The 26,078-nt window shown below is 41.3% G+C and overlaps 5 protein-coding genes across 5 annotated transcripts; 4 read left to right on the top strand and 1 right to left on the bottom strand. All coding sequences in view use genetic code 11, as the record gives it.

The window, feature by feature from the left end:
* Positions 1–135: 135 nt before the first annotated feature.
* On the top strand, positions 136–919 carry EGR_02294 (Ras-related protein Rab-2A; the record flags this gene model as incomplete). Its single annotated transcript, XM_024491543.1, has 5 exons — positions 136–181; positions 219–358; positions 396–478; positions 514–787; positions 824–919. The coding sequence occupies 5 exons, from the start codon at positions 136–138 to the stop codon at positions 917–919; spliced, it is 639 nt and encodes a 212-aa protein (XP_024354049.1).
* A 4,818-nt stretch (positions 920–5,737) lies between these two features.
* On the top strand, positions 5,738–7,482 carry EGR_02295 (hypothetical protein; the record flags this gene model as incomplete). The annotated part of the gene is made up of 2 exons (XM_024491544.1): positions 5,738–6,097; positions 7,348–7,482. 2 exons carry the CDS (start codon positions 5,738–5,740, stop codon positions 7,480–7,482), a joined length of 495 nt encoding a protein of 164 aa, XP_024354050.1.
* A 1,239-nt stretch (positions 7,483–8,721) lies between these two features.
* Positions 8,722–13,856, top strand: EGR_02296 (Kelch-like protein; the record flags this gene model as incomplete). The annotated part of the gene is made up of 4 exons (XM_024491545.1): positions 8,722–9,624; positions 10,299–10,711; positions 11,197–12,002; positions 13,429–13,856. The coding sequence occupies 4 exons, from the start codon at positions 8,722–8,724 to the stop codon at positions 13,854–13,856; spliced, it is 2,550 nt and encodes an 849-aa protein (XP_024354051.1).
* A 1,145-nt stretch (positions 13,857–15,001) lies between these two features.
* On the top strand, positions 15,002–15,708 carry EGR_02297 (40S ribosomal protein S9; the record flags this gene model as incomplete). Its single annotated transcript, XM_024491546.1, has 2 exons — positions 15,002–15,218; positions 15,359–15,708. 2 exons carry the CDS (start codon positions 15,002–15,004, stop codon positions 15,706–15,708), a joined length of 567 nt encoding a protein of 188 aa, XP_024354052.1.
* Positions 15,709–16,640: 932 nt separating this feature from the next.
* Positions 16,641–21,606, bottom strand: EGR_02298 (28S ribosomal protein S31; the record flags this gene model as incomplete). Its single annotated transcript, XM_024491547.1, has 6 exons — positions 16,641–16,930; positions 16,970–17,128; positions 17,170–17,225; positions 17,264–17,371; positions 17,410–17,580; positions 21,443–21,606. 6 exons carry the CDS (start codon positions 21,604–21,606, stop codon positions 16,641–16,643), a joined length of 948 nt encoding a protein of 315 aa, XP_024354053.1.
* Positions 21,607–26,078: the final 4,472 nt, after the last annotated feature.

Raw genomic sequence — 26,078 nt, forward strand, 5'->3', positions numbered from 1 at the left:
AAGTGTAACAAAATTAAGATAAATTTTTTTTCATGATTCTGCTAGACAATGAAAATTAGATAAGAACAAAAAGGCACGTAGTGTTTGTTTAAAGCTTTTTTCGCTTGGCGGCGCTCACCACAAGTCTCCTGGAAAATGTCGTACTCGTATATGTTCAAGTACATTATCATCGGTGATACTGGTTTGCTTTGGAAATCGCTAGTTTACCTTTTATTTAGGCGTTGGAAAGTCCTGCCTTCTACTACAATTTACTGATAAACGTTTCCAACCTGTCCACGACCTCACTATTGGTGTTGAGTTTGGGGCCCGTATGATTACTCTTGATGGGAAGCAGATTAAGCTTCAAATTTGGGACACGGTTCGTTATTTGCGTGACTTACTTAACTTAATTTCAGGCGGGTCAGGAGACGTTTAGATCAATAACACGGTCGTACTACCGTGGAGCCGCTGGAGCTCTACTTGTTTATGACATCACCCGGTAAGGAACTTCTAGCCATTTACCCCTTTTCCTAGTCGCGATACTTTCTTGCATTTGACATCATGGCTGGAGGATGCAAAACAGCATTCCAGCTCGAATATGGTTATAATGCTGATTGGCAATAAGTCGGATCTGGAAAGTCGTCGAGACGTGCAAAAAGAAGAAGGCGAGGCGTTTGCCCGAGAGCATGGACTTATTTTCCTGGAGACATCTGCAAAGACGGCTGCAAATGTTGAGGAAGCCTTTATTGAAACTGCTAAATCAATAAACAAGAAAATTCAAGAGGGTATTTTGGACCTAAACAATGAGGTATTGCGTACTTTGCTTCTGACGCCTATTCTATAGGCTAATGGTATCAAAATAGGTCCGCACAACTATCCTTCAGGGGCCTCGGCTTCTGCTTCTAACCCGCCCAAAGGAACATCAAGTGGCTGCTGTTAATATTTGCTTTGTATGCAGTTTCAAACGGATTACCTACATCTAATTACCCAACATTCCCTCTTTCTGAGTCCCAACCATGTTGCAATAACTCATGATATTGTCTTTCTGAGTCACTGTTACTATTGTACTGTTTGAGTGAACATCAGATATTCCATCCTCGGTAAGTGCGCTCATCGATCGCTCGGCACGCACATGCCCTTTTCCATTGTTTTTTTTTGCACGTGGTCTTGTTCCTTCACTCCACTAAACTGTTGCGTCCGTAACCCCAACATGTGAATATTTTATTTACTTCGTTCCGCTATCATCCGCTTTCACACCTACATTATATTCCTGTCTTTGTGGTGTCTTTTGGGCTACTTCAACGACCGTGAATTATATTAATTATTTTCTCTTTCAACTTTCTCGCTTCTTAGTTGGCGGTATCTCCTTAGCGCGAGCCATCATTCAATTTTGATGCGTCGAGCGCTTCCTTGGTTACTTTTCAGGTCTCTGTTCAGTCAGGGATCAACAAATTGAAAATGATTCAAATGGAATACGTATGGCCATGTTAGTTTTCCTAGGTGCCGTCCATCTATTTCTGTTGAAAGGTCGTGAGTGTTGAATGTTTGCTAGTCTTTTTTTCATTCCTGGAAGGTTTAGGAATTTACTTGCTACCGGAGGTTTTTAATCGAGCACGAGTTTTTTTGTCTCAACTCTTGCGGATTTTGTCCTCTTGGGGTAGGTAGGCATGCAAAAGATGTGAAATTCGAACTGCTCTATCCGCATTTTCTTTACCTGCGCTTCGCTAGAAGGTCAAGATTAACCCACACATATTCACCCATCCTTATATGTAATGGAGCCTGTTACAAGTGGTTAGTTGGCAATCGCTTTTGAATGCATCGCAATAGCTGACGTCACCTGTTGTATCCCTTTGGCGGCTTTTTGACTTTTATTTTTGGGTGAAGGGAATAAAACGGACCATAGATAGTTCTCAGGCTTGCGCTTCGTTTCTTGTAAGTTCCCTCCATATATCCCCCAGCACTCGTTAGCAAGAAGGACTATCTGCAGCATGACTTTGTCCCTCGGACACACTGTTTGTGCATGAGCTATCTTGGTGATAAAATCGCAAACTTTCATGATGCTTTTTTAGGGTATGTATATTATCAGTAGGTTTGAATTGATCATTTGAGCTCTCGGAGATGTCGTGTTCGACTTGTTTGGTTGACTAATGATTTGCCTAAGTAAGTGCTTTTTCGTAATGCTAACCCCTAACCGGTACATGTCTCTACCGGACCAGTTTTGGTAACGTCAGAATTGCAAAGTGACGCGTTTATTCTTCTTTAGAGTTACTGTATGAATACGGCATAATTGGTGCAATTTCAACTGCAGAATTGTGTAACCTTCTTAAATAATAGGAGTTTTTAAGGTTTAATTTAAAAGACGATCATTAATCGCGATTCATTAAAGGGCTACCGAAATGTGAATTCTAGTAGTACTTCGATATACATTTGCACGGGTAAATTGTGTGGTGCAAATAAGAACTTTTCCATACTTGCGGACTGCTTGACCTGGGAAGTGCTTGATCAACTTGAGCTCTTCTTTTACTCAAAAATTGTGCAATAAGAGCTTTAGCAATAGACTTATTCTCAGAAGAAGAAAGCTGAACAGCATCTGTGATGCTCGTAAATTATTTTGCTGCTACGGCAATGTGAGGTGGATATATGGTTTTTCGGCCCGTCTGATTACCCCATACTGGGGTGTGAATCACCTTACTGCTGAAGGCATGGTAAGTGCAGCAGAGAGGGTCACGATATGAGTCACCACCATTTCCAGTGGAGTTGCCTCCTAGTTTCCACTTTGTAGACAAATTACAATCAATTGCTTTGTTTAACATCCGTCACAGATGCTTGTGGACTCCTCATCGCGTCTTCCATTACTTAGGCAACAGACATCTAATTGCCTCTACGATCGGTATTGGTACGTAGCGTCCATCATTGCGCTGCCCGAATTTGTAAGTGGAAAGACCTTGTAGTAAGGCAGTTTTTCAGCATATTTTTTGTTGGTTTTTGTGTATAACAACACTGGCAGTGGGAATTCTGTCCTTGGCCTGGTGGAGAGTTGACCAAGACCGTTGGGATGGTTAAGTTGTGAAATTTCGATGATTAGAATTGGCGTCTCCAGGTGTTTTAACATACTCAAAGGCAGCCATGGTTGCTAGAGGACAAATAGTAAAGTCGGTCGCAAGAACATCGAACTTTATCAAGTGGTTCGTCTGCCACTTAAATCAGACAAGCAGCAATGTTGCAGTACTAATTGGTAGTCTTCCACCTCTTCTCGTTACGTCGGACTTGACCGGGTAATTACACCAGGGATGAGTAGCAATGTGAAGTATCATAATTACCCTATACATTTTAGTCACATTCATCAGGGTGGCTCCTCACGTTTCTCCCCCATATGTGATGCCGGAACTCGTCGAAAGCCATCTTACTGGTGAACTAGCATTAACTTGAGCTTCTGCATATGCAGATCTTCATTTCCGTAACTTGGCCCTAATGAAACCGTTTAATTTGCCGGGTTATTAACTATTCGAGAAGACAAAGTCTTATCCTGAAGTTGATGCTTTTGTACTGCATTTTTTCCAGCCGACTTTGGAGCTGATATACCTAACCAATGACTATTGCTACATCCGACACATGCACAGATTCTCGCGTCGTTGGATTTGGTTTACTTTCATAACCACCTGAGGTCTCCCAATTCTAGTAGCAAAAATTTGAATACGCAGAATACCTCGTCCTCACATCTACGTTCACTTGGATTTTTACAGTTGATTGTGAAAATCTCCACAGTGTGGTACCCGTAACTTCACCTCGTGGTTTTACGTACCTTTGTGTTCTAGCCTGTCGCGTCATCTAAAGTCTCCAACGCCCAAACGCCCACCTTGTCAGAAATCACAACTTGAATCATACCTGGCAAAGGTAACAATGCCCTTTTTAGGTGTTTGCCATGTTGCTTGCCTTAGTCATCCAGGTTCGGCGTTTGCGTAACCAATCTGTTTATTTGCCAACTCCATAATGTACTCAACCATTCAAAAGTTTCACAAGGTCTGAACGGTATTGTATAAAGTAAGGCCTTAAATAAGACCAGCTTCGTTTATTCGCCTTGTGTGAACCCACTTGGCTAACAGGAACCAAAACTGCCATTTGACTTACTCTTCCGTGCAGTATGGTCCTGTTGGCTAACTTATCGAGCAAAAAGTTAAAGTCAGTGTATTGTTGCAAAAATAGCTATTCTTAGGCCTACTCCGGTTTTATTCAACTCACTCTGAACTTACTTGCACAGTGCAAGCGCAATAAGCGTTTTTTTTTTTTGTTCTGGGCTACCAGTGGACTGCAATTTTTTTTTGAGACCCCAGAGGGTAATTTCTTTTCTTCTATAATTTACTCAACTCAGCTGGCAGTACTTGGTACTTGTTCTGGAATTCCATGGAACAGCTAAATGGCCATGAATTGACCTTTTCATACATGATCCTGCTTATTGTGACTGAATAAATGAATGAATCGGGAATGAATGTACGAGTAAGCAATTGAATGAATGGCAGCATTGCTTAGCGCTATATTTAATTCGTAATTACGCAGAAAAATAGATACAATGCTGTCCAGGATTTAAGAGCAGTCCCCTACGTTAGTCCAGTGTACCTCATGCAAAATGGATGATTTCAAGTCTTTCGTCACAAATTACCATTTTTTGAAACGAATGCCATACTTTTATTCTTTTTGACAAGGGATACGTTGATTACTGCCTTAAGGTGGGTAAGGCGACTTCAAGACTTGAAGTCGCTGATGCCCATCTTCAAATGTGTTAAGCTTCCAACAGCAATGGAATTCGAGTTTTAATTAAATGTGCGGCTGCAGCCCCACCAAGATTCGTGAAAAGCGCATCTAATTTTAACAATAATTAGTGTTTTATGAAAGTTTATTCATAGTTTATAAGTAGTAATGCAGCACTCCGAGATTTCCAGAAGAGCCGGGGGGTTGCGACGGCCCAGAGGCCAGCCTGACGGGTAAGGATACAGTGACGGGGTCCCTAAGTGGCTCCTGCACCAAAACTGAGAGTTCAACAACCAACGCATTGCATTCACATAAGCAGTTATGCGTGAAAATGGTTGGAACGATAGCAACAAACAAAGACGAAGAAATAATGCGTAAAACTAATGAAATCGCGTGAATGTTGAGTATGTTTGGTAATAGGTGAATCCAAAAGGTAATGGAAGAATGTGCTGCTATATTTAGAACTCTTTTTTTTTCAAGTCTTTGAAAAGTCAGCAAGGAATTTTTTATTTTTATTTTTTGCAAAGTACCTAACGTACCCAAATCGACAGCACTTTAGCAAAATCGAGCACAGTTACTGCTTTTGGGTTGTCGATAAGGTTCAATTAAATGGACATCTAGTAGCTGAAAATCTGCGATTTATGTTGCCATAAGTGAAAGTGCTGATTGTGGAGAACGCACGAATTAATTGGCCGACTGGGAGTCGTCCTTCGTACCGTTTATATTCAAGCATTGATCATTTCAAGCATTAAAGGCGCGCGACTTCATCCACTTAATCCCACATAACTTTTGAAATCAATGCAGCTTACACTTTTGAAAGTAGTGGCAACTTTTAGAGCGAGCCTGCTATTGATCCATACGCGATGGAGGCAGTGAATGCAGAGCCGCAGAGCTTGAAACACCCATCCAACCCTCTTGGCGCTTCCATCCTCAAAGAGGCATCACGTGTGAACTGATCAATATTTAACCAGCCATGGGATGCGCAAAGTCTCGTCCAGTTTGCTGTTGCGACATGGGCCGGCCGTCCTTACGCTCATGCAACCCAAGGAAAGTCAAGCGGCCACGTAGAAGGGACTCACTTAAGTGCAAGACAAAGCGACCTCCGGGTGCCTACGCCCTCTTCCTGCAATCAATGAAGTCCTGCTACTGCGGAGATTTGGTGGCCTTTTCGCGACTAGTCGCTGGCAAGTGGCGGCAATTGGATGCTAAACAAAAAGCTATCTATGAGAAACGAGCTCAATCTCTAAAGGCAAAGTACAATAGTCCGTGCAAAAATTCGGCCTGTTCAAAGTACTTGAAGTTCGTCAACGCAGCCTATAGATGCCTACGGCAACAGCATCCAGACTGGTCATCTAAACAGATTCGCGATGCTGTAATGCAAAGTTATCGAGGCAAGCAGTGCCCATGCTGATGGTGTAGTTCATTAGTTTTGGCTGGCGTTGTATTCAGTCAAATTAATAAACTGAAACCGAACATTGGGTTGTTTTCGATACCATTAAAGTAATTAAGCGATTATAGTTTCCTATTTTCAATATCTCGTACCTACTCTGCCTTACTAGAGCGAACACATCATATTTATAATCTCAAGAAAGTATTGTGTTTAAATGTGTATTCCTCCTAATGACTTGAGTCCATATCAATCATGATTAGCTGAATTCTCACCTTTCTCACCGGAGTGGAGAAATTTCTCGTTATCAACAAATTTAGAACATCATCCCGTGGTAATTTTATTCTATACATCATTGGCTAAAATTCGTTTTCTGTGACTCGCTTAAGGTGAGTGCTGTAAGCGCAGCCTCGAGTACCTGGCATTGAGGCTGCTCTTCGGCGCTTCACGTGAAATCCGTGTTTCATCCAAATTTATGCTATTAATGCTGGCATAGTGCTAATGGCTTGTAAATTAAGGAGCAAGAAAAAATTGACTCAGCGTTTTGTGTTGACTGAAGCGCTTCAGGCTCAATTACAGACAAGTATGCTCTCTTACGTGCTCAAACAACTGGTACGATCACTTCCGCTTTTACTGAGACATAAATCACACTAGTTCTCTCGATGACGCCTTCGCGTTGCTTTCATGCAGTGAGGACTCAGTGGTTTGTGCGTCAGTGAGTCCACAATGGCGATAAGTAAACACTATGTGCCTCGTGTTCACCTCCGGGACACTTAGACAATGCTTGAAAAGTTTGCGTAAATCCCTGTGATGTCACATCTGTGCTTTTTAAGTTTATTCGATGCTTCAAGTATTTAATGAACATTCCTTTCGGTTGTTCCTACGACCGTGTGATGCGTTGGCAGTATGCAGACACGCACATTGTGTCCTCAAAAGAATGGTGACTTCTAATTTAGTGTCATTTAATCAACCGTTTCTTCCGCTAAATATTGCGGTTTAGCCAAAGTGACGCCCACAACACTTTGTAATTGGTGAGGCGTTCTCAAAAGAACCCAAGTTGCTGCATGATAAGATCTCAAAACTTTGTCTCACTAAATGTATTCCATTTTTATAGCTCTTCAGTACTTTTAAGGCTGCCATATTGCAAACCTAATGCGTCGTTGTGGTTTGCTATGCATTTTGACGTATGTTGAACAAAACAGGCTATGTGGTCTTTGCGGATTGTACTTTTGTAGTGGCGGCAGGACCTTCTGGCATGCATGCAGTCTCTTATCCCCTCTGATTTGGCGTATTACAACTTTAGAGAGGACTCAAAGTGTGCATCTGTGGTAGCCCTAAGCAAACTCGATCCACAAGACCAGATATTCTGATATGTTCGGCTAGTTGTCAATCTTTGGTTTTCGAAAAAATGAACATAGGGGAATTTATTTAGGTCACGTCTACTTCTTGCAATCAATTTTAACTAGCATCTGGAGAGATATGAAACTTTGGAAATGTTTATTGTGGGGTCTTTCGGCAATACCTGGCTAAAAACGTGTGATATGCGTGAAGAAACGCTATCTCCTCTAGCCCTTAAGCAGGTAAATGAAATTCACTGAGTAGTACCACCGTGAAGCCGCTTTAAATTTGGCACTTGATTCAATTGCTCCATTTTCAGACAAATGCTTGCTGGACTGGCGACAGAAGTACAAATTTAACGCACTGTAGAACATCGTTGCGGGTCACAAATGACGAAACTCCGGATAAAATACGGTAAAAAAGATGCATCACAGACGAAGAAGGTAGATGTCATCTGGTTCCAGTGAAAATTTAATGATCGTTTTTAAAACACAGACGATATTACGATATCCGAAGCAGTAGGGTATTAATGGGTATCTCCATGGACGAAGCTCAAGAGACTACGCAATGACTTGATATTTGCTTAAGTTTATAATTAACTACAAGGGCTCTTCGATATCCGCAGAATGTACTTCCAGGTTGGTCTAATGGCCCTTTGGCTGTGCCTTTGAACTCCCAGCCTTTCTACAAGCCTACAAAATCCACTCTCATCTTATCAGTGTGCTTCGTTTTAGCCTTGGAAAGGACTCAGGATGCTACACTATACCACACGTTTACTTTAATTCAATCCACACTTTCAGCTAGTGCACTAAAATTAATAAGATGATAGAGTTTCAATAAGCTTCTCACCTTTACCAAGGATGTTATTGTTGAAAAAAGTCATTTTCACCTAAAACTTCGTTGTCTCATAAAAAATTCAGTTGCAATACGTGCTTCACCCAAAAACGATTCAGGCACAGATGAAAACATTGAAAACCACATTTTCGATTTGTAATTAAATTCATTGAATAAGTTATTTGAGCTGTGTCATTTGTTCTTCCAAATACGCAAACACAAGCGTCGGACAACTCTCGCGGCAGAGACAAGACGTACAGCTGATTGGCCGGATCGATTGAAAGGCGTGATTATCGACTGTCAAAGCAGCTTGAAAGTCACGAGGGCATTTACAGCCACCTTTCTGTCACGCAGTTTCAGTATTTCACCCCAATAAATCAAACTATTTTAATCACCATTCAATACTTTTATCCGAATACCGGTTTTGTAGGCCACCGATGCGTCGACCAACAAGTGATGTGAGGCAGCGTGATGCACGTCGGTCCGCAGTGATGGAGCAAAACGGCACAAGGCGACGTAACTCCAGTGTTCCGTTTAACAACTCCAGACAGGATAAGTCACGCCTCTCTCAAGATAGCGAAACAGACTTTCTATGCGATCGGGCTGTAGAGTTTATGGAGTCTGGTGATATTTGCAGTATTGTGACGGTGGAATTAGCTGAACAGAGTGCTTATTTCGAGAGGCTACTTCGGTATCATAGAGGACGGGGAATTATACGACTGCCTGAATTTCTCAATGCTGGTTTTAATTCTGTGGTTGAGTACATCAGACGCGGTTTTACTTCTATCACGACGGACAACATTTATGATGTGTTTATAGCTGCTGATTATCTTTTGGTGCCGCGGCTAAAGGAAGAGTGTGCGAAGTATATTCAGGAACTTTCAAATGACCCATCGACAGCGATCAACCTCTGGCTAAACGGACGGTTGCTCTTTTGGCCAGAGATCGGTGATATGGCATTTCAAAAGATTTTGGAAAATTTTGAAATTGTATGGCCATCCGAAGATTTCCTTCAAATGGAGGCGGATGATGTTGAATCCATTATCAAAAATGACTCACTTAACTGCAAAAATGAATTGACCGTCTTTTCTGCTGTCATGAGGTGGATATCGTGGAATCCATCAAGGCGACTCGACGAAGCACTCAAACTCCTTTGGAATGTACGTCTGGGCATGGCGCGCAATAGTGATCTTGAAAAGATGAAAAACCATGAGCTTCTAACAACCGTGCCAGATTTTGCACAGACAGTGCTGGAATGGCCCAATAGCATTTATTCATTAATGGATCGCCTAGACGAAACCCAAAAGCTTAATTTGACTAAACCCAGAACACCACACGAAGTAAGCTTTAATGGCTCTAACCACCTTCAAATAAAACATTAGGAAGGTATATTAAGAATTGCATACATGTAAAACTCAACAAGCCGTGTACTTTGGTAATAGTTGTAATCTATTAATCAGATTTTCTAAATTGAGCACATTCGGTAGGAGATTGTATTAATTCCTTTGGTTTATCATTATGTGGGCAGAAAAACGCATTCGCCAATGGGGTGCATATCACCATCAAATAAGTGTTCGCGTCAGCTATGGGATGCATTGCAGTAAATCCGGTACTGCAAAGGAAAATAAGTTAACTTGTACATATCTCATCATGATTAATCAACGAGGTTTTAAAAAATGTGCTTACCAAAACATGCTGTCCCGTTGGCACTGCATAAAATATAAGAACGTGTTACAGTATTCTGTGCAGTAGTGTGGAAAGGCGCTAATGCTATATTTTAGTGCCAAGATGCTAAGCTCTTTGAGCAAATTCAAGCCAGCTCGCTCATATTCGTTCATTCCTTTAGTGCATTTAGCAGTGCTTGCTGAAATTATTTTTTATTGACACTAGCCCATTTTTGGGAACAAGTGATCGCACTACGGAATTTTCAGTGCTGCTAGCACCACATGGTTAATTTTGTGGTTAGGACCGAATTGAAATCCTAAAACATTTTTGAATTCCACACCTCATTCAGGTTCTTTGCGTATTTGGTGGATGGTGTGACGGCGAGGGTCCACGTGCAGCAGCCCAGATTTTCAGTCCTTGCAGCAACTCCTGGACCTTGTGGACGGAGATGGGCTGCCAGACTCAGAGCCCTCGCTACGAATGGCTGAACAACCTCCGTCCTGATGATTCCGCCGCTCAAATGGGGGCTGACGGCGCAATCTCCGCTTCTCGCCCACCTGGTGAACTTCCTGAGGGGCTCTACCGATGCGAGGAGAGACTCATTGGAGCCAATGAGATCTCTTGTCTCATAGGTGAAATTCCACGGCGGGTGTACGCAGGCTGTGTGCTGGTGAGAAATCGAGTCTACTTAGTTGGAGGATTCGATGGGACCAATGCGCTTAAATCTACCCTCTGTTACGACTTTGAACTAGATTCGGGATGGTTAGTTACATTCTTACATGCAAGTTTAATTTAAAATTACAAAAATGGTAGGCTGATAAATCACTCCTTTTCAGGACTACTAATTATCAATTTAAGAAGTGCGGCATATTTATGCTAACCTCGAAAAGTGAAAATAAAAGTACATAGAAAACAGTTGAATGGCACTTATTTCATTAAAATCACAAAAAGGCCCTTGCCTGAGCAATCTCTTAAAGTCTTGTACACGCATTTACCTGGAATGTGACGCACCAGGTAAGTCTTCACATAGTTTGCTGTCACATGAGAGTCTTCATGAAATCATGCTGCTACCAGTCAGTGCTAAAAGGTGGCAGACATTGATGCCTAAGGTGTTGAATGCTGTCGCTTGGTGAAAATCAGCAGTTAATCACAAAGCGACTCAGACAGATATTTATAGTTAGTGAGAGTAGGAAACTAATTCTGACATAATCGCAAATTGTAAAATCTGCTTACTTTTTTATCTATAGGTATGAAATTAGCTGTATGTACGAGAAGCGATATTATGTCAGCGTGGCCTACGCTTCCCGCTATATATACGCACTAGGAGGACATAATGGGGAAAACCAAGGTCGTCTGGATACAGCTGAGCGCTACAACCTGGATGAGAATCTCTGGCAGCCAATTGCCTCTATGAATCGCATTCGCAGCGACGCCGCAGCAGCGGAGCTTTACAATCGAGTCTATGTAGCGGGTGGTTTCGAGGGGCGTAGATACCACGATTCTGCCGAATACTACGACGCTGACGCGAATCAGTGGACTCTTATAAGCCGCATGCATTCCCCTAGAGGTGGCATATCCCTTGTAGCTCATGAGGGTTACATATATGCCATTGGTGGCAACGATGGAAATACCCGACTCCGCAGTATCGAACGTTTTGATCCTACCACAGGAAAGTGGGAGATAGTAGGACAGATGAATCGACGAAAGAGTAACCTCTCGTCCGCTGTACTTGGAGATGACATCTACATCATCGGTGGATGGTCAGATGAACCGGAAGCGGGTATTCTCAGTTTAGTGGAGCGGTTTGACACTAAAACACGCGAATGCATAGAGATTCGTCCGTTGACCTTCCCTGCTAGCGCAACTTGTGCCTGCACCCTTAGGAACCAAAGACTTGTCACCAAGTTTGTGAATCCACAACCGAATGGCAACCAGACCACCACAATTTTCGGCGAAGACGGGGCTCCATTACAGAGGGGCCTCACCGCCGACTCAAACGCCCCAGGCACTCCCACAAACCTGCGGACGATGTCACCATCCGAGGCCAACACCAGTAAGCATGGCACAACTTTACGCTTAACTCGAAAAAACTTTTATGGTTGTCCAGTCAAGTGTACTATAAATTAAATGTTTACAAACCTTTCCATTCAAACAAGATGAAATTAAGTTGGTAGCAAAGTTATTATCTAACATGCATAGGATGTTTTTAACCATTATTAGTCCTTCCGGTGTTTACTGATGTTGTGGTGGCTTTTCTGTTTTTCTGTTGTCACGAGGGGCAAGGAGTAAATGTTACCAGTGGGACCAGATTAATTGGAACACAATTTTAGGCCAGAGAAACCGATTCAAATTTATTTAAAAAACTGTCTGACTTGAGAAATATGTATTTCAAGACGGTTCATAGTATTCCTCGAGTAAGCTGCCAGTACCATGCTAAGTGCGTAACTAAATAGTAGAGCACTGGGTGTGCGGTTAGAATAAGGAGGAAGGAGATAAGGCGAGGCAAAGGTGTGAACAGGTACATTGGGTAAATTTTTCAATACTCCGCTCAGATCCTTTAGTCTACTTAAATGCCACCGAAAGTGGCTTCTCTTCTTCGTTTACTTGGCTCTCAATGTACACTGAATTGAAAAATTACGCAATAAAACCGCAATACCCATTACCTCGCCTTATCTCTTCTGTATTTGGGGGTAAAATGAGGGTATCTGAGTAGCATAAAAGAACTGTGAAATCATGCTTATGCAAAAATATTCCAACCTTAACGTTTTCAGTGGTTAAACAGGTCAGATAAATTAGAAGAAAACTTAACGATTATATTGAACTTGGACTACCTAAAATAAGATTGTGGAATGGTTAATTTTAGTCAACTGCTACCGATTTTGGATTCAACTTTCCATTTCCAAGGCTATAAAATGCTACCTCAAACCTTTTGACATTTTGGCTTATTGGTCCCGCAATGCCAAAAGCATGGTACCCAAAGCATCATGAATAAGTATTTCTTGATTCTATAATGAAATGGACCTTGGTAAAGCATTTCTTCATTTTGGTTTTTGAAAATAACGAAATCAAAATAAGCAATCACTTGGATAAAAAAAGCTATTGCAAAATGAGATGGAGAAGGCGACTAGAAAATATGTGCCACTTGACTTACACATTTTACGCAGGTCCTACAGTGTGTACGGAGCATTGTTATTCCTTTTATAATTTCGTTTACAAGTTGGCAAGCACACCAATCTGGATTGAACATGAACAAAATGCGTTATCACAGGAAAGTTTACAAAAAAAATCCACTTTAGTTGATTTGGACTGATATGAAAGATAATTCACTGCTCCGGCACTTTATTCATGCACCCATCTATGTACGTCTATTTGATTGTAGTAAAAATTACATAGTCCAGTTTTGCAAAGATTACTGTAAAGGTTGTTCATGCCAATAACTATTTATTAATACAAGTTTCTACCTCCGACTTTATCCACAGACATAAACCACGATTCAATGAGCCTGATAAACATTTCGACGGCCGATACACCTCAATTGCCCTACAACTCCAGCTCAAACAACCTCTACTACGAAGAGATGCAACTGGACAGCCAGGATTCTCAAATGGACCACACAAATGATTGCCTAACCAGTGATCTTGAGGAGAACAGCTATCCCTCAGTTACGTCATCTGCATCCACTGACTCCTCACGATGTTCCTCACCGCACCTCTCCACCCTACTTCCACAGTCATCACCCTATCAGCCCCTCACTAGGGGCGCACAGGAATGCAAAATTGTTCAGGGGTGCTTTTCCCTTCTTCCAGCTCCGCCACCCACATCAAATCCTTTTAATGCACCTCCCCTCGTTGATGGCGAGGCTCGACGCCGAAAACTGCGGTCATCAGTTAGGCGCAACCTGTATTGATTTTTCCCGGACTACTCTATGGTACCCTCCACACCCACATCACGTAGATTTTGATTATGTTTAGCCGAGGTAATTTCTAGCGCCTACTTTACCCTGATTTATTTCCCACCCTCCTAGCACCACCATCACCCGACCTCCACGATCTCCACCCTCATAAAGTGTGCCGCTAAGCTGAAGCGTGTGTATTAGCGTCTCTGCATGAAATTAATTTCCAACCTTTCAATAATCCTTCTTTTCATCCTCATCTATTATGAAATGAGTTTGAACCTTATGATCTTAGATTACCTTTTGTATGTATGCAATGGGAGGGCAATGAGGGATAGGAAAGGCAAAAACTTACCAATACTGATGTCTAAAGTCAAAAAAATCAGTTAGATATGGTAAAATATAAGAAAGCGAAGTAAAAAAGAGAATGTTCCTATTCTCATGCAGGTAGCTTAAGCTTTATTCAGCATTGATAAATTACTTAATTGCTACGGCATTCTTCATGTACACTTAACAGGCGCGATACCCAGCTATGTTTACTTAGATAAATATACCATGAGTTGCACGTTGCTGTAACAATAAATATCAAAACTGTGATGTGGGGATGGCTAAATTAGCTTCAAATGGGCACAGCCTGATGCATTGCAGAGATCAATTCTCTTAACTTATGCACAATTTTTGTGATAAACCATTGACTAAGCAGCAGTAAATACCTAAAATTATAGGTGTGGGTTTAAATAGTTTTCTACATCCTCAAGTTATCCCAGTGAAATACCAACGAGTATCTCATGGCCCCAAAGAACAACGTTTTTTTCTAAATTGAGCGCAACAGTGCAGAATATTTAAATCGATTTGCTATAACTTATACTTTCTGTTAATATTTGAGCAAAATTGTAAGCTAGTTGTTTGATTTAAAGTCGTGATCAAATAAATGCATATTTCATTAAATGACAATCGCAATGGCTCATTATGCCTAAACATCACAAATGCAAAGTCTTAAAAAATAACTTTAAAAATAGTATGAATTATAGAGTGGCTATTCTTTGCTCTTATCTACTTCAATTCCTTATGCCAGTTCTGATAATCAGAACGTTTTTGTTTAAATTTGCGCCTACTTCACTTGCTTGAAGGTTAATGCCTGACGTGAGTTCGTGCAGAGGATGAGCCGCGTGCCTAAAGTATACTCAAAAACATTCACAACTCCGCGTCGTCCCTATGAAAAGGAACGTTTGGATCAGGAGTTGAAAATCATCGGTCAGTACGGGTTGAGGAATAAGCGAGAGGTATGGCGTGTCAAGCTGGTTCTCGCGAAGATTCGCAAGGCTGCTCGTGAATTGCTGACCCTCGATGAACGCGACCCTCGGAGACTGTTTGAAGGTGGGTTTCTGTTAGACTTTTTTGGGCGGAGTAATACTGCTTTTTATGAACCCAGTACTGTAAGTACCTTGGCCACCCTCGTGGTCTTGAGGACTATTTCGAATGAATAGTGTTTAATTGGAAATTCGAATGTCTCTTAGGTTCCGCACTTCTAAGACGTCTTGTTCGTGTGGGCGTGCTTCCTGAGGACAAAATGAAGTTGGATTTCGTCTTGGGTCTCAAGATTGAGGATTTCCTTGAGCGTCGACTCCAAACCCAAGTCTACAAAATGGGTCTTGCGCGGTCGATTCACCACGCCCGTGTCTTGATTCGTCAGCGGCACATCCGTGTTCGTAAGCAGCTTGTTGATTGTCCAAGCTTCATGGTGCGCCTCGATTCCGCTAAGCATATTGATGTGAGCCTCAACACTGCTGCTGGGAAGCTCGGCCGTGTTGCAAGAAAGAAGGCTAAGAAGAGTGGCGATGGCGATGAAGAAGAGGATGAAGAGTAAATGTAGATGTAATCCATCTAATTCATGTCTGTCGGTACTAATTTTTTGCTCTTCGCCTACCCATCACACGGTTTATGAGCAATTTATGCCAGCCGATTACTATCCCATGTTAATATGACTTTAAGCCTATCAAGCGAAGGTCAGCTTGACTGGTTCCATAGTCCAGCCGCGATGTGCTTGTAACCTCCGCGGTGTGTCTATTCTTATATCGTTTTACCAACACGGCAAACCGGTGCTCGCTACTGGCAGCTTTCTTGGACACCCACGCACATCGGCTACTTTAGCTTCTACTGTAATGTCACAAGCACGATGAATGGGGGTCGGATTGTTCCTCCGGTCATCAACTGCTTTTACCTCACGCGAGTCAGCCACGTTGGTCTAATGTGGCGTTACAAGCGTGAAAAACATACGCACGACCCCTTTCCTGGTCCTGTTGCCACATCTGTCCACCCACCTCCACTGCTCCCATTGGCCAGCAGTTCTGTCGGCCAAGTATCAGTGGCAAATCTATAGACCTCTCATCTCAACGTAAGGGGCCTAACACTTGAATTTTAATAACACTTACTGGAGGGTCCGTTGCTCATATTCTTATGGATGCTAACCCATATGACATTGGTTGGTGGGCCACGACCGGAGGCCCACTTACCAGCGTCCCTTCGGCTTTACGAGGAAAGGTATTACCCATCGTACTTTATGCTGGGCCACCGTTCCCTTCACTCGTGCCAAAGATTGGACTGACCATACTTATCGTTAGCTTTCGACGGCTATTTTGGCAAGGAATTGACTGAATGGGTCAAAAAGCGACATGGTGATAAGGTGGGCGACTGTACAGCCTTGGTGGACTCCGGTCGCTAATGTTTGTAGACAGCTGAGCGGCCGCTGCGGTGAAGTTCCACTGGACCCCGTGCATACAGGAGTGGATTGATCGAAGATTACAAGCAAGACTTCGTCCCCCGGGTCTCTGACTCGGCTTGGGCGGTGCGCCTCTCCTCTTCGACGGCGGATTCGATGTCCTTCATTTTGTTGGCAAAGTATCCCTTAAACCAGGCTATGTGGTCTCTCTTCTCCTTAATGCTAAGGTAAGGATTCTGGCCTAGACCGGCACACACCAGTTCCATGAAGGCCTCCAGCGGAGCAGGATTCTTCGCTTTGACCTGGCTTCTGGCAAACCGATTTAGAAAGATGTGCTCGTGGAAAGGTGTATCAAGCTCTTCACTCCAGTCTATTTAATAGTAAAGAATTTATGGGTTTAAATTTGTACCTTGCTCATTGTCAATGGGATATCGCCAAAGTTTTCCATCCAGAGTCCACTGGATGAGCTCTTCGAACTTATTATGCGTCGACTTAGCACGATAAGCGGAGGCTTCCAGCGCCTCAATTTCCTTGAAGACTTCGTTGTTGTAGGAATCGTCCGCAGCCGCTGTGGAAAAAAAGAGCAACTTATATAGCAGACAGGGCTACCTGGTTCTTCGAGTGGTGTTTTGTCAAAGAGGTTCAGCTTCGCCGGGATTGGGAGTCTTAAAAGCAATTGTGATAGAAAAAGAACGGGACTTACGGTTCCATATAGCGAATTCGGGCAGACCGGCGTGGAGGTCGAGTAGTGACCAGAGCGAGTTCTCTTAACGGCTGCCCTTTTGTGGTTACAAAGTCACGGAGGAGATCGCTTTTGCACGATTGTAAAGTGAAAGCAAACCAGCTTACGCGAATTTAATGGCGCCCTTGTCTCGTGCTTTGGGTAGGCGCCCGGTAGAACGCGTGCCCTGAGTTGTTTCTTCACCACTGGAATATTCCGCCGAATTTGAACTCTTGAGACTGTTTTGCTTTCCTTCAATCCTTTGACTTTCTGGCATGAGGAAGTCTTCAAGAAGTTGCCTAGTATAGTATGGAGTTAGGATGAGTATTTAAGGAACCTTGTGGATGGGGCGATTGATGGTGTTGATTGAAAGCGGTCTTGCTCCCTCTGTGAGCCTTTGCCCTTTCGCCGCATCGATCGAGATGCTATTCCTTCAGAAGAGTACGATCTTAGTGCGTTGAATACCCGAGATTGTGATGGAAAAGGGTGACGCGGGAAGCCCAGAAGCATGCTCTGAAATGACTTAGTCGATTACAACATTGCCAGAAACACATTTTAGAAGAAGTAAATCGATGCAACGTAGGTGCAGCGAACTTATGCTAATAGAATAAGCTGGTAAAGAGCAACCGGATATAACCTGCTTCATATGCACAACAGTACTAGTACCGAATGAGTCTAGTTAGAACGAATAAGTTTGGGATAATTCACACAAAACTCCGCTCTGTTAAACAGACTCCAAAGGAAAATGGCATGGAGGTAATACCACAAAATCAGCAGACAAGGGTAAAGGATTACAAAAGACCAACATCATATAAGAGTAAAGAGTTCTGGCGGGTCACTAGGTAGGCGGGAATGCTGTGTCGAATAATTACCCTGCTAATGATGCCGTAGACCACTTTTTGAGAAAATATAAGCTGAAGCGTGGGGTAGAATCGCAAAAAAATATTCAAAAAGGTCACATGTCAAGTATTGATAATTTATTTTGAATCGAACAAAGAAGGAGTCACGGCCCTTGATGTCCAAGGACATGTAAATATCGGATTGACATCAAATGAAAGTAGGTATTCCTACTAAAATTAACGCGACTAACAAATGCTAGAATAAGAGCTACATGCAGGCTATTATTTTGTTGATTTAATACTCTGGTTGCCTGCATGTAAATGTAGCTTCCCGGGACTCCCTGAAGAGGAAAGGCGACACAATGCTCGGGCAGAATATACATTTAGCACAGAGAAGGTGTTTGGGCTATTGGCATGGCCCAAAGGCCAGCCCACCCGGCGAGGCACAAGAGGGCTAATTCAAAGTACAAAAGTGGCGCCTCACCAATACCGAGAGATAAACCGCCATCATATTACATAAAATTTCCATCTACGTTATGGCCATGCTACCATAATCCTAGCTCCTTTTCCATAGTAATGTGGTCTCTTGTGCTACTCTGCCTTATTACCACCTCAGAAAAGAGCAGAGCTGCTACAGTGGCCAACTTTTAGCATTTCGCTAATCCTTTGCTAGCGTATTTTTCGACACCTTTATTTGTCGAAAAATGCCATTTAAACGTTTCAAAATAGCACCAAAATTCAATCACCATTGGCTCGAGTAAGGACCCCTGTTTAAAGTGTTAGCAGTTTTTGCATTTGGGACGTCCCCAATATAAATTTTATGTTTGAAAATGAACAAATATGTAATACTTAAGCAGAACATATCTAATCGCCAGACATCAGGGCTTGTGGCTACTGGCATTACCCGAAGGCCAGCCCACCTGATGAAGGTACAAAGTGGCCTCTCACCAAAACCGAAAATTAAACAAACAACCAACGTATTACATCGTCCCTCCCCGAGCGTCGTCCTCAGTGCTCGCCTTGGTCCTCACAGCGTAATTGGCGCTGTAAGCAAGCACCCACGAACCAGTTGTGCATGTCATCGAATTTTTAGGCAAGTGAGGAGTTATCTGACTGCAACGTCACTGATTTCTCTTGATAATTCTGCTAGATCAGGTGTTGTGTCCTGTATGGAAAGGGATCCGTAGACGAGAAAATGTGCTGACCAACACGCGTATCCATGGCTGGTTGTAGGAACGCTGTCTTAAATGCAAAGTCATGTGACAAAGGGCGAGTTTAAACATAGTTCCGAGGGAGAAGAGTTTCGCTTCTATTCCTCCTTGCCATATCGTTTTCACTTCAGGGCTGCCCAGCCAACTTATCTGTGTGCTGCTCAAATGGTAGAGAAGTGGAGCAAATATCGCGTTTTCACATATGTGACATTTTTACACTAACGCTAACGAAATTTTAGCAAATGGTTTCACGGCTTGTACGGCTTCCGTCCTTATTAGCTTTCATGGGGTAGTTTCCAAAGGTAGACTTCGTGTTTAACCCTTATCTTGGGTGTCGTTACTCCTCCCCTCATCCGCAACATATGCAGTTATTCCACCCCACTATGGTTTATCCTCCAGTAATAGATTGATGTCCTTTATGATCACCTTCGCTTTCCACTGCCATTAGTGTAGGGCCTCGGAACTTCCCTGAAGACGAAAGAAGACATAATGCTGGGGCAGAATGTACAGTTTCGTCAAACAGGAGGGCTGTGGGCTACTGGCATGACCCGGAGGCCAACACACCCGGCGAGGGTACAATGGCGGAAACTCTAATTGGATTTTGAACCAAAACCGAGGGTAAAACAAACGCAAATTGGACCATTTTTCTGTGTATATAGCGACAAAACATCGGCCATTTACTGCTATGTTTTGACACTTTTTACATATGAGATACTGTTGTAATGTTATCGCGTAGATACCGGGAGCTTCTTTACAAGGTTAGCACGACTACTTGTCCTGACTAAGAACGAAATTTCCTTCTAGGACTGAATTCTAACAGCATAGAAAAGTAATAACAATTTCATGCTAAAGTTAGAATAACTTGGATATTAATTTATGTCCTTGTCGAGTGATATTATAACGTAATGGCGCACGATTATTTTTACAACAAACATTCTTTTGGCACAAATTAGTATCACGTTTAGTGTCGGTTTCACATTAAAGCTGAATAAAATTTTCCAGATACCTCAATAGGATTAATTATTTAAAATACAACAACAGAATTAATTTTGTACGCCTACGTTGTTAATACCATCGTGTTTTTAAAGTAAAAGTGCATTTCAGTATCTCAAAAATTGTCGCATTTCGTACTAAAATACTCAGTAAGGACCACACTTTCTGACTTTTGACGACGACATTAGCTGAGTAAATCTCCCAGATCAGTTATTAAAATACTGAAATTTAGTGAAATCCGTGAAAACAAACCATTTATCGAGGCTTTTCAGAAAAGCCAAAGTAGATCACACTCCCATTCAAGAGCTCCTGACGCAAAATTTTCACTTCTCTTTAAAAAACCCGAAATTTCGGTAATTAATTTGCTACTTAATATTTATGTTAGCGGTATTCGGAGAGAGAACTTCATGTGAAATATTTTTGCAGCGTGCATGGAAAAAGTGAAGATCGAATAAAAATCACCCCGAAACGAGCACTTTTTCAAAAGTGCATTTCAAAAGAAAATAGGTCTTCCGATGATTATCATGGGCATAGCAAAATAGCAATAGCGTGTACAGCAGGTGAGGACATAAGTGAATAGCTTCACCTCAAAGTCGTTCCAAATAGACAGTTTCTTATACCTCTGTAAGGTCCAAAAACGCTTAGCAATTTATGTTGTTAAAACAGGTATTGGCTTTCAACTATTACATCAAAAATGGAAATAATGGGAATTTTTTACTAGTTTTGCTAAAAAACATTTTACACTTTCAAAATATTGAGTCTGGCTTTTCTAAAAAATATTTCATCTCAATAAAGCGCTCCTCTTTGAGAGTGATCAGTTTTGATTAAAGGTAGAATTTTTTCCATCGCCACAAGCTACGAATGCTTCGTAAGTAAAACCGATTCATACTTGTATTATAAAAGGAAAAGGAATCTATCAACATGCAATTCTTTAGTAATGTCAGATTCTTATTGAGCTCTCTGTCTGCATATCAACGGTAGAATCGTGTAGGGGCATTATCCTAACTTTCGAAACTTTCGTGTGGAAAGTGGGCGAGACGCATTTAAATGATTTGTTCAAAAGCGTTTTACAACAACGAAAAGACAGTGAGGAAACTGCGCGGCTGGAGAGGCAATACACGGGCGCATTAACTCGGCATCCTGCGGCTCTGTGCACCCGCCGATCACTGTAGAGTGATTTAAGGGAGCACGCGGCGACAGAAGTGACCTTTGTCAAATCTTCCTCCTCGTCTCCACCGGAAATTAATTTTCCAATGCTTCGAAAAATCGGCACTCCTAGCATTTCAGGGAGGATTTTTCCAGAACTTCTAATTGCACAGATGGGCAAAATTTCCACTTTAGGATGAATCTGTAAAAAAAAACACTCATATTGTTAAAACTCTATTATTTGCAGAGTTTTATAAAGAAGCTGAACCTGGAAATTATTGCTTATTTATATTAATGCGGGGTGAATAGCATTGGAATGAATTATTCCACGTTGACTCAGCTGTGCACTCAGATATTAGGGACGAGCTGTTAATATTTCGCATTTTAATGCCTAAAATTATGGGATTCATTTGATGCCAGCACAATAACGAGCTACTAAAAGTAAGTCTTAAGAAAACAGCTAGTAAAATATCTTTGGTGTGTGAAAAGGAGAAATAAGGTCTCACTGCTACCAGATATTGTTCGTATGCTCACCAGCATCCAAAACTTTCCATAAAACAACCTCTAATTCACTTCACATAATTCCTGGAAGTTGAATTTACAAAAGTCTTCAAAAATATGAAACTGATGTCATCTCAAAAGAAATTAAAGTGTCTATTTTGTAGTGGAGACCCAAATTCAGCCTCGAAGAGGAAGTTTGCACGACAGAATGCCTGACAGTTGTATATTAGCTGGTGTCTAAAAAGATATATTAGAAAGATTATATGAAAAAGACAATATATATGCAGAAGTTACTAAGAAAGATATGGCAAAGTGAAATAACCAAAAGAGATCAAATTTAGATGGGCTATGCAAAGGTCTATTACGTACGTTACCCCTTGACACGTATTTTCTGCTAAATATTAATCAGAAATTCAAATTAATTGCTGCACTTTCTGCGAAGTAAATATTGCTATAGATGTATGGCACTTCTATTCCGGTTAGCACAAGCTGAAGCCCCTATACATAAAGAATTCCCTCAAGGTTAAACCAACTTGTAAATATGGATTGCAAGAACTTCTCAAGAGTAAGCAACATTAGAATAGCATAAGTACACTTCTTAAAGTTTTTTTAGCAAAACTTGTTTTTTGACATTTACAGACTGCATCATTTATCAAAGGGCGAGGTTTTTGTAAGCTTAGGTAGTCCAACGGTTAACAATATTTCATACATTTTCAGCTTTAGTTTAAAAGTTCCAAATCTAATATACTTATTGAATCAACGTATCGTTTTGGTAGTCTCCCCAACAAATCATTGTAGTGTCCTTCCAAATATCGTCAGATTCTTTGCCCTCAAAGAGACAACGACGTTTCGAGTCTTCTGCTACAAAAAGCATTCTAGCTGATTACATATTACCAAAAACATAGCTTGTCAGATACCTTGAGTTGTAAATACCAGAAGGAAGATGAACAAGGATAAAATATACAAATTTCATTGGAAAAAATATGACAGCCCATATACTGTAGGTTTTGCCTTGACCGACTGAAGTATTTAATAAACAAAATCAAGTATCCCATGAAGTTTGAAATGATATAATCATTTGAATAGTGTTCTCCTTCTCCAAACTAGGAGAATTATCACCAAACATGGCAATAGTGTCAGGTGCGCCCCGGTGTCCAACATCGAAGGATGCCAGGACCGATATAAATGAGGATAATTTGAGAGCGCATGTAGTTGCATCATGGACCATATCGAGGTTGTAGGCAGTTCTTTAGAGTAGTTCTACTTTATATTTTACGCAAGAAGACGCGTACCGACTCTTTTAAGAAAAGGATTTTTTGTTTTCTTAAACAGATGTTTCGTTGTCAAGCAACCGCCTGTGATTTTGTGCGCTAAAATATTTTCCTTTGTCTAAAACGATCGCATCATTAATTTTACTCGACTTATTTCCTTTCTGCTAATATGAGGTCACGGATTAAAATAAGAAAATACTAAATGCCAATGGTGTATTGTGATGCGCTGGCCGTTTGTTTAATTATCGGTTTTGGTGAAAGGCCATCTGGGATTTCAACCATTGCACCTTCGCTGGATGAGCTGGCCTCCGGGACACACTAGTAGCTACAAGCCCTGCTGTGTGGTGAATATATATACTCTACCCGAGCCTTATGTATTCTTGCATTTTCAGGGGGGTGCCGATGTGCTACAATACGGCAAAACATAAATTTCACAAAGAGCGATGAATTTAATAAACTGAGGAATGATGCTCCTTTCATATGCTTTTTGTCGTTCAAAAAGAAACATAATTTTAAGTAAAAATATAGTTGAATCCAATTGAAAAAAAGTATTTTACTGTTTTACCTGACGCTCTTGCCTCCCTAATCACTACCAATGTACCAACGCAATGCCACTTGGTGCACCACTTTTAGTTATATCTCATTTCAGTAACTAATTAACGCCACTTTGTTACAGAATTATTGCAAGCTCACCTTTTTGCTTTGAAGCTGAGTTCCGGTTTAAATTTATCGTTAAAATGAAGCAAATAAACAGCATAATATTACATAGGCACCAATATTTACCATATTTTTACATTTATTAGTATGCTAAGACTTAGAAATTAGCCCATCTCACTTATTTCTACTTGCTCAGCACATCTCAGTAACACATGACTACTTTAGGAGATTCATAAAAAGAAAGGAAACAAGACACGATACTTATGAGTTTTACAGTTAATGATTGGATAATTAAGGGGGCAGAAACACAAAAATCACAAAAAAAATTTCGGAATGCAAAGTTTAAGGTCAGCAAAATTTAATAATAACCTTAGAAATAAATCAGCTGTGTCCGTACTTCGTTACAAACGATGAGAATTGTGTAAGACTATTTTTAAAAGACAGAACCTTTGGCATTGCAAAATGTCATTAATCATTGAAAATACGGACATCGAAGTCATTTATTTTGTCAAAGAGTACTCACGATAATGCTTCTTGACAGCTTGCGTTGTTGAAGCTCGTTTGCAAGTCTGTAGGGAGGAGTATGCATAATACACATAGCCAAAGTGCTTAGCCCAAATACATTGCATTTAAAAGGATTGCAAGAACTGCAATTGTTCGCATGTGGTATAATGTGGTATGATGGTTGGACACACGAGATGAAGGTGCTTTAAATGACGATTTTGAGTGCATCAGTGGGAAAATTGACGGAATGTGTTAATCATTAAGTAAATCTTACTTGACAGACAATAGTAGTTCATCAGACGAAATTCAACATTCCTCTAAAATTGTCTACATCTGCAGCTAGGAAGTTTTAAACCATAAAATTAGTAGAAATTCACAAGTTTTCAGGTGGAATTCATACTTTAAATATAAAAATAGACGGAATGAGCCATTTTTCTAAGGCATTTTATTAAAAGTGATTTTACGTCGGCAGAGTGAATGAAGTCACAGAAGGTAGATGCCCCATCAGAGCTGTACCTGATGGTATCGGTTTGTTGGATAATTACAGGACTCTGCGACATTGAAGCGAAATTAGAGCCCATTCAGTTCTCCCAAATGTCATTGAAAGACATGATACGAGAGATAGTTAATTTATTGCGAAATGAAGGAATAATGATCAATGAATTGGGCGGATTTGCCTCTCCTCCCCTTGGAACACTGACAAAGTTCAGTCCGAGAGAAAGGTGCCTCTTTACTCATCGCGAAGGGGTCACTTAGGCCAGCTGTCAAGCCACCTGAAGGGAGTGGCTCGATGTAGCACCAACAGAGGCACACTCACTCTGGGTGTGGCCTCATCAACAGGAAGACCTTTCGACGTAGCATTGATAATCATCTTCCGGTGCATCAAGCCTTTCATTTGAGTATTTACCTTCCCAAATATAAATTTGGGCAGAAACTGACTTATTTCCATCAACCATGCTGCACGTTCACATTTAACCTGAATAGGCAACTGCATGCAACTCAACAATAAAATTCTATTTATCTTTTTACGTGATGAGCCTCCTATCAATACATTAACAAAATGGAATTCTGGCAGTTTGAGTTCTTCTGAATCTTTGGATGTGCTATCTATCAAATAGTGAAATATCAAGGTGTCCAACTAAAATTACGCTTAAGAGCATCACTTGGACCTATCACTAAATGTAAAGAACAAAGAGCATTAAAATATCAATTTTGCTAGAAGAACTCTATGGAAACTTTGCATTTTATTAAACAGTTGGAATTGTAGTGAATGGATCCTCTAAAACGTATTTTGACATAGTGTTTCGAGGTGTGGGATAAACCTAGCAGGGTTAGTGCAAATGTTACAAATACATCCTGTTTGCATGCTTCATAGCATTCCCCCCGGGATGTGAAAAGGTGGACGGGTGCGTCAAAAATGACAAAAAACAATGCAACTCTGTAACAGCCACGTAGCCAATACAGCTGTGCAGGAAACAGTGCACATACACCGAGAAGCCACATGAGAGTTCCAGTGACTTTGAGTGATTTGGAAAAAAAAAGACATGAAAATTGATATTAAGATAGTAAATTAACAACTAAATCTATTATTTGAACTAATGTAATCCTTTAATTGTTTGTTCAACCTTCGGGCACCGCTATTATACCGTTGCCGGGCAGCCTGGCCTCCGAGCCA

The sequence above is a fragment of the Echinococcus granulosus genome (assembly GCF_000524195.1).
Source record: "Echinococcus granulosus chromosome Unknown EG_S00010, whole genome shotgun sequence".
In the NCBI taxonomy this organism is placed as follows: Eukaryota; Metazoa; Platyhelminthes; class Cestoda; order Cyclophyllidea; family Taeniidae; genus Echinococcus; species Echinococcus granulosus.